Here is an 8,048-nt window from a genome sequence, read left to right on the forward strand (position 1 = left end):
AGGGACTAATTGATAAAGGGAAGAAGGAAATGTTGAGAGTTTTTTTTTTTTTATGGGCTTTTAGTGAATTAGATCCAAAGTACAAATGATTTTAGTTAATTAGGTCCAAACAACAAAAATGTACAGGTGTCAGATAGATAAAACGCCAAGTGTCACCCCCGTAGCAAAAGTTGGAAAAAATCTTCTCATATTATATAAGATACTACTGTTAAAGCTCTATGCAACCGCACCTGCCAAAACTCCCTTTTGCGTTTCGATTCTTCATTTAGGCTTCTCTTCATCTATGGGTCTTAAACCCAACTCCATAACTGACAAAAATATTGTAACCCCAAGAGCACTCATCCAACATTTTCTATGGTTTTATTTTGTGGTTGCAAAATAATTAAGAGTAGTTTTGTCATTGTTGCCTTAGTTGTACATATTGGGTTTAGGGTCGAAAGATTCAAAAAGATTTGATATGCTCAAATTAACCCTAGAGCTACTCTCTCAAATTAAGAGATCACTGCAGTACTTAGGGGTCGAATTCCACAGAGACTCAAGATCACACACAATGGATTATAGAGTTTTATAATTATGTTAAACAAATTGATTTAAATAAAGAAAAGCAATGCAAAATATTAAATAAAAGCTGTTGTAAATTCAGAAGATCAAAAAGCTAGGCCTAGGGAATTTCTCAGAAAATTATGAAATATTAAATCAATCAATAAATTAGGATTCAAGCAATTAAGAACAGATCTAGAACTCTAAACACTTTTGTAAATTAAATCAGTTCTCACTGCAAATAATATCTAAATTTAAAACCAGAAAATCCAAATCTCTTTGTAAAATTCTAGGTTAAAAATCAGCAATAAAATCAGGTTTAGATTGTTCACAAAATTATTAAATCAAATCTCTTTGCAAGAAATAATTTTGCTCATCAAAAGGTTTTATCAGGAAAATCAATTATATTCTCATATCAATTTATTTTCCTAAAGTATTAATTCTAGATGGCCAATCAAGGATTAATATGAAGAACAACCTAAGATGAAGATCTAGATAGATAAAGAATCCTAAATAAACAGATCTAATAATTCATAAAATCCCTGTGAAAAACCCTAAACCTAACAAGCAAACTACTCAGACATGATCAATGAAGAACAAGACATGATTCTGAATAATAAGCAATAGAGATTAAAAGAATAAGAAGGAGTTCAAGAATTCTTCTCTACAAAGCAGATTTGATCTCTCTCTCTCCAAAAGCTCTCAAAAATCTCTCAGGGTTGCAGGAAAAATAAAACTTGATAGAATAAAACTTAAGGGTTTGGAAAACCTAAAAACTATATATATATGTCCTAAAACACGTCAGGGACTAGTCTTGCAAATATGGAAAACTTCGGGCAACTTTGTAAAACTTCCAAATTTGGCTCTCTCGTCGGTTTGGACTGGGTGTCGATCGATGCTAAGGCAGTGTCGATCGACACCATCTCCTCTGATCGATTCCAAGTTGATTTCTTGCGGATTATTGCTCCAAACTGATCCAAATTGCTCCACTTTGCTCCATCCATGCTAAAAACCTGTAAAGACTCAAAAACAATCTAGAAACAAATGAAAAGACACTAAAAGACTCCTTATATCATGGTTAAAAACCACAAAAACCATGATATATCAACTCCCCCAGACTTAGCCTTTGCTTGCCCTCAAGCAAAACAGAAACTTAGACCTGTGAAAGAGGTTTGAAAACAGGGAACTCACTCAACTGCATGATGATTCTTTATTCACACTCTTCATTTACCTGATTCAAGAACTTACTTCTTATACTTCAACCATGATCAGCATCAACATTCCTTACTCAAATTCCACAATCCTCTGGAATCTCTGAAATCTCCATTGTCATCTCATTAGTCAATATTAAAGCATAAATAAAGTGAATTCTTTCCTTGGGTGTATTGATCAGTGGCATGTGGACTCTCTTCAGGCCAAGACATTCTTCTTACATCTCCTTTCCTCTCCCTTTTCTCACTTCAAAATTTTTTTTCTTTTCTCTCTTTTTCTTTTTTCAAAGGTGTAAGCGAATACCGGGGTCATCGCTAATTTACCTACCCCTCGCTTCCAAGCTTTGTGTGATCATTTGACTCAAGAGTAGAATAATGAGGTCACTGGTAATTTACCTACCTCTCTAAACTGATAAAATCATCTCATCTTTTATTCTCTTTATTTTTTCTTACAGCACTAAAGGGAAGAGAGAGGGGAGACATACTTTGAAAAATTGCATTGTCTTGTATGGCCTGAAGAAGAAGTCTAGTCCACTGATTTCCAACCCCAAAGTAAGAGATTAAGTCCGGTTAAAATCCTGATAAAAGTTGAGACAACGTTAGATCAATCAGATATCCATTGAATAAGGGCTTTCAGGATTGTTGATAAGGCTCATAGTCTTTCTAAGCTTCAGTTCTGAGATCAAGCATAAACAAATAATCATTAGAGTGTTAGCCAAATAAGAGAAATCATTAGTCAAGATCATAATTCCCAAAGACAAAAAGAAAAATTTTGAAAAATTTGACTCAAACTTTATGGTTTTGACTGACACAACTGAAACTCAAAAACAGAAATCATAGTTAGTAACTAACCTCCCCCAGACTTAAACAACACTGTCCCCAGTGTTATCAAGTAAGAGGAAAGCAAAAATAAAAATAAAATAAACAAAAATCAAAATCAAAAGAAAAAGAAAAACCTACCAGTGGGTTGCCTCCCACTAAGCGCTTGTTTTCAGTCATTAGCTTGACTGTGTTGGAGCTCAGGCATCCGGAGGATCAGAACATGGCATTGAAGTCCTCTTCATCCAAGGTGGTGTATAAGCTTTAGGTGCATGAGGCTTGCCAAGGATGTGAGGAACAGGACCAGGGTGGGATTTAGGGATTGGTTTGCCTCTCTTATGTCCTGCAAAATCATCAACAGAAGAAACAAGCGCTCTACGATAATCTCGTGGCTTGGTTAACTGCAAAACAGTTTTTATCTCTTTGAAATTCTTGTTGATGATAGGAGGAGGATTAGGTGCAGAAGAGGTGTACCTTTGCCTTACATGAGGACTCTGGAGGGTGGAATGGGAGACTTTCTGTTTGGGAACAGGTTTCTGTCTTGGAGCTTCAACTTTGGACAAACTTTGTCTCGAATGTGGAGGGGTGTCGATCGATGCCTCATTGTTGGTGTCGATCGACACTGAGCATGATGCCCATGTTGCAGAAACTTTTTCAACAGAAAAAGTCTGTCCATCAATAGTAGGAGCCCTCCTCAGCTTATCCATCTCAAAATTCAAACTCAAACCATCCACATTCAGTGCTATATGTCGCTTCTGCACATCTATGATGGCACCAGCTGTAGCCAAGAAAGATCTTCCTAAGATGAGAGGATCTTTAGGCACTTGATCATACTTCAGCACCACAAAGTCAGTAGGAATCATGAAGTTGCCAACCTTAANTCAAGCTCCTGCTTAGACCTTCTTGGCTTGGGAAAAGGAATCTTAGGCTTGTAGACCCTTTCAACAACAACTGGAACCTGAGATTTTGTGTTTTCCGCATCTGACTGAGATGGGTGTCGACCGACACCCAGGTGGTGTCGATCGACACCATCATCTGGATCCGACAGATTGGCCGATTTTTCTCCTTGTTCTGCAGAAACAATTTCACCATCATCTTCATCTCTCACTGATATGGCATTGCAAGCATGTCTGGGGTTTGACTCAGTTCTTGCTGGAAGATAATTCTCTTGCCTTTTGACAGACCCAGCAGTCTGTGCAACTTGAACCTCCAGCTTCTTAACATGAACATTCAATGCTTCTATCTTCCCATTCAGTTCAGTGTAGACATTGTCAATCTTTCCATTGAATGTCACTGTCAAATTCTCTTGACCTTGTAGAAGCTGCTCAAGCATGGCCTCCATTCTACTCTCAGAATAAGTCTTAGGAGGTGGAGACTGATAAGATGAATTCCCATAGGTTCTTGTATAGCCATTGTTCTGTTGCTGCTTCTGGTCACCATTGTAAGGTCTGTTTCCTTGCTGATTACCGAATCTCTGTCCCTGATACCCAGCTCCATACACATAGTTGACATTCTCCTCTGAATTCTCTGGCTCTGGCTCAAACGTCTCAACTTCAGCAGCAAATTGGACTGACTTCTTTCCCACAAGAAGATTGTGCACTGAATCAAGCTTAGCACTAACAGAAGCTAGCTGATTTGCATCAAACTCTCCATGCAGTCTCTTTCTTTCAGCATCAGCTCTTTTAGTGCTATTGCTAGAAGCCAAATTCTCAATCAAAACTTCTGCATCTTCTGGAAATCTTGTCTTGAAGTTCCCATGACTTGCAGCATCTAAAGCTAACTGATACTTCCAGTCACACCCTCTAAAGAAAATACTCAACAGTTGAACCCTTGAAAAACCATGGTGTGGACAGTCTCTTTGATAAGCTTTGAACCTCACCCAAGCTGCCTTCAAAGCTTCATCATGTCCTTCCTTGAATGAAGAGATCTTGACTCTCAGCTCATCTGACATTGCATCATCATAGAAATGGTTGAGGAAAGCCACTTTGACTTGTTGCCAAGATGTCAAAGATCCAGCTGGCAACTGCTTCAACCACTGAGATGCCTCTCCTGCAAGTGAGTATGGGAAGAGCTTGCAGAATATGAAGTCCTCAGTCACTCCATTAGCCTTGATACTGGTCACAAGATCCTCAAAATGCTCAATATGGTCCAGAGGCTTCTCATTGGGCAAAGCAGAGAAAGGTCTCTGCCCAACTAGTTGAAAGTACGCAGGTTTCAACTCAAAATCATTCCTCTGAAAAGGGGGAGGAACAATAGCAGACCGGTTCTCATACACCAGATCAGCCCGATTGTAGTCAGCAATGGTCCTGATCAGATCCCGGTTGTTCTCCTGTCGTCGAACGGGGTTCTGTACGTGGTTGGCAGCTCCACGCACGGCTGCAGGTGGGTGTCGATCGATGCCACCTGGTTGGTGTCGATCGACACCAAGGTTTGGATCATCAACGACACCAGCTTGCTGGTTCACGACAGCCTGCTCGTTGACAACAGGTTCAGCAATCACGTTTCCTTCTGCATCAAGCTTTTGGCCCTGCTCATTGCGCAAGTGGCCCTCTTGATCCCTCAAAACACCAGCCTCATCACGCATCAGAATGATCGTGTTAACCATCTTCAGAGATTTGGCTGCTTTTCTGTTCTCACGCTCAAGTTTTCCCAACTCTTGGTTTGAAAGCTTCAGAATTGGACCAGTCTTGTTGCTCCTTGTGTTAGGCTTATTAGGCATACACCTGAAACACACAAGAGAGAAGAAAACAAAAGCGTGTTAGTTTGAAAATAAAAAGAAAAATTTAGACAAAATCTAAAACTCAAATCTAATGGTAGATCAAAGAGTCCCCGGCAACGGCGCCAAAATTTGATATGCTCAAATTTACCCTAGAGCTACTCTCTCAAATTAAGAGATCAATGCAGTACTTAGGGGTCGAATTCCACAAGGACTCAAGACTACACAATAAATTATAGAGTTTTATAATTAAGCTAAACAGATTAAATTGAATTTAAATAAAAGCAATGCAAAATATTAAATAAAAGCTGTTGTAAATTCAGAAGATCAAAAAGCTAGGCCTAGGGAATTTCTCAGGAAATTATGAAATATTAAATCAATCAATAAATTAGGATTCAAACAATTAAGAACAGATCTAGAACTCTAAACACTTTTGTAAATTAAATCAGTTCTCACTGCAAATAATATCTAAATTTAAAACCAGAAAATCCAAATCTCTTTGTAAAATTCTAGGTTAAAAATCAGCAATAAAATCAGGTTTAGATTGTTCACAAAATTATTAAATCAAATCTCTTTGCAAGAAATAATTTTGCTCATCAAAAGGTTTTATCAGGAAAACAATTATATTCTCATATCAATTTATTTTCCTAAAGTATTAATTCTAGATGGCCAATCAAGGATTAATATGAAGAACAACCTAAGATGAAGATCTAGATAGATAAAGAATCCTAAAAAAACAGATCTAATAATTCATAAAATCCCTGTGAAAAACCCTAAACCTAACAAGCAAACTACTCAGACATAATCAATGAAGAACAAGACATGATTCTGAATAATAAGCAATAGAGATTAAAAGAGTAAGAAAGGAGTTTAAGAATTCTTCTCTCAAAGCAGTTCAGATCTCTCTCTCCAATAGCTCTCAAAAATCTCTCAGGGTTGCAGAAAAATAAAACTTGCTAGAATAAAACTTAAGGGTTTGGAAAACCTAAAAACTATATATATATGTCCTAAAACACGTCAGGGACTTATGTTGCAAATATGGAAAACTTTGGGGCAGATTTGTAAAACTTCCAAATTTGTGATTCTTCATCGCCTAAAGAGGGTGTCGATCGATGCTAAGGCAGTGTCGATCGACACTCCCTCTCTGTTCTGACTCCAAGTTCTTTTCCTCCGAATTATTGCTCAACTGATCCAAATCGCTCCACTTTGCTCCATCCATGCTAAAAACCTGTAAAGACTCAAAAACAATCTAGAAACAAATGAAAAGACACTAAAAGACTCCTTATATCATGGTTAAAAACCACAAAAACCATGATATATCAAGATTCACAATCATAAAACCAAAATGTGGAAAAAAAAACATAATCTAAATTCAAATCAAACTAGAGAAACTGAATTCATAATCTGCTCCAATCACACAAGTTTTCCGACTTTTACATCTTGTTCTTCAAACATTTTTTAAGTTACCAATTTTTTTTCCAATGCTTATTGACCTCTAAAATCACTAATAAATCAAAACCCAGTTTTGATTGCTGCCATCAAATTACCCACGAAGAAAGCATATCGAACAGCGGTGTGCTTTGGACTGTAGTTGTCTCCAAGTTCAAACATCCCAAAGTTGAAGTCTATGTTCTTAAACTTACCTGGCAACGATCTTTTCGACATAGCTTCTTCCCATATCTCCAAGAACTCCTCCTTCACTTTTCTTGCCATTCCCATTGATGATATAGGAAGATACTCAACCTGAATAATACACACACATACAAATTTTTACCAATATGAGTTACAAAATGCAAGCGCATGCATCAACATTTTAACTAGTATTAAATCATCAACAACATTTTTTATAAAACCGTATATCTCAATTTACTCAAATGCTATAACATTTGTTACCTCCATGACTATGCCTCTAACGGTCAGGGCATGTGTAGGAATAACTTTACCAACTCTCAATCGAAAATCACCAAGTTGATACTGAAACCCTTCAAAGTCAAACGAGAGCTTGCATGTGTAAGATTGGAGCTTCTGGACGATCAGTTGAAACGACAAATCTGCCTCCATGACGATCCTCTGCGTCCTGATGATGAAATAGTACTTACTTGGCTCCTCTGGAAGCGAAACCCCCACAACTTCATTAGGGAACTCCGCTCGATTAGACTCGTCTCGCAGGAAGGGCTTGTAATACTCGAGAGTGGCTTTCCATTTTTCTTTTTTGACGCCATTGAGGCTCTCTACGCATTTTGTAGCTTCCTTTAGGATTTGGCTGTTAAGAGTTGATCCTTGATTTGGTTTCCAATACAAAAGCCTAGAAAGAAAAGAAAAAGACCAAAGAATGAAAAAAAGGCTAACATAACAATTTGTAAATTATAAAAATCAAGAATGATTCTTCAGTGTCTTTAAACTCAAACATACCATTTGACGGGCATTGTTCTGGAGGGAGGTACAACAAATCACAATGACTACAAAATTGAACAAAAACTGTATCCGTTAATTTACAAGTATAAAATGTGACACACATCTTATCTAGTGGATCAGAAAAGAAAAAAAAAACAAAAGGAGAAAGACACATCTCATCTAGTGTAGTATTTGGATATATAAAAATAGGGAAAAATGCCAAAAAAAACCCGAAGTTATTTTTATTTGGAAATTTAATACCCAATGATTTTGGATTGGAATAAAAATACATCAAATAATAGAAATGTGTTATTTAAAACCTAAAGTAATTAGTGTTGTTATTTTCATACCCACGATTTTTCAACTAA

The 8,048-nt window shown here is 37.2% G+C and overlaps 2 protein-coding genes across 2 annotated transcripts; both read right to left on the bottom strand.

Annotated features, from left to right (window-relative positions):
* Nucleotides 6,704–7,015, bottom strand: LOC109128283 (mediator of RNA polymerase II transcription subunit 20b-like). The gene has a single exon (XM_019234297.1). The coding sequence runs from the start codon at nucleotides 7,003–7,005 to the stop codon at nucleotides 6,799–6,801; it is 207 nt and encodes a 68-aa protein (XP_019089842.1). The 5' UTR covers nucleotides 7,006–7,015; the 3' UTR covers nucleotides 6,704–6,798.
* LOC104719722 (mediator of RNA polymerase II transcription subunit 20b-like) lies at nucleotides 7,153–7,712 on the bottom strand. The gene is made up of 2 exons (XM_019230076.1): nucleotides 7,699–7,712; nucleotides 7,153–7,591 (listed from the first exon to the last, which is right to left on the bottom strand). Exons 1-2 carry the CDS (start codon nucleotides 7,710–7,712, stop codon nucleotides 7,153–7,155), a joined length of 453 nt encoding a protein of 150 aa, XP_019085621.1.

This window comes from Camelina sativa, chromosome 2 (assembly GCF_000633955.1).
Source record: "Camelina sativa cultivar DH55 chromosome 2, Cs, whole genome shotgun sequence".
Taxonomy (NCBI): Eukaryota; Viridiplantae; Streptophyta; class Magnoliopsida; order Brassicales; family Brassicaceae; genus Camelina; species Camelina sativa.

What these genes read in the sequence shown, in the direction of transcription:
- LOC109128283 (XM_019234297.1), bottom strand. Translation starts at nt 7,005, where the DNA reads ATGGGAATGGCAAGAAAAGTGAAGGAGGAGTTCTTGGAGATATGGGAA.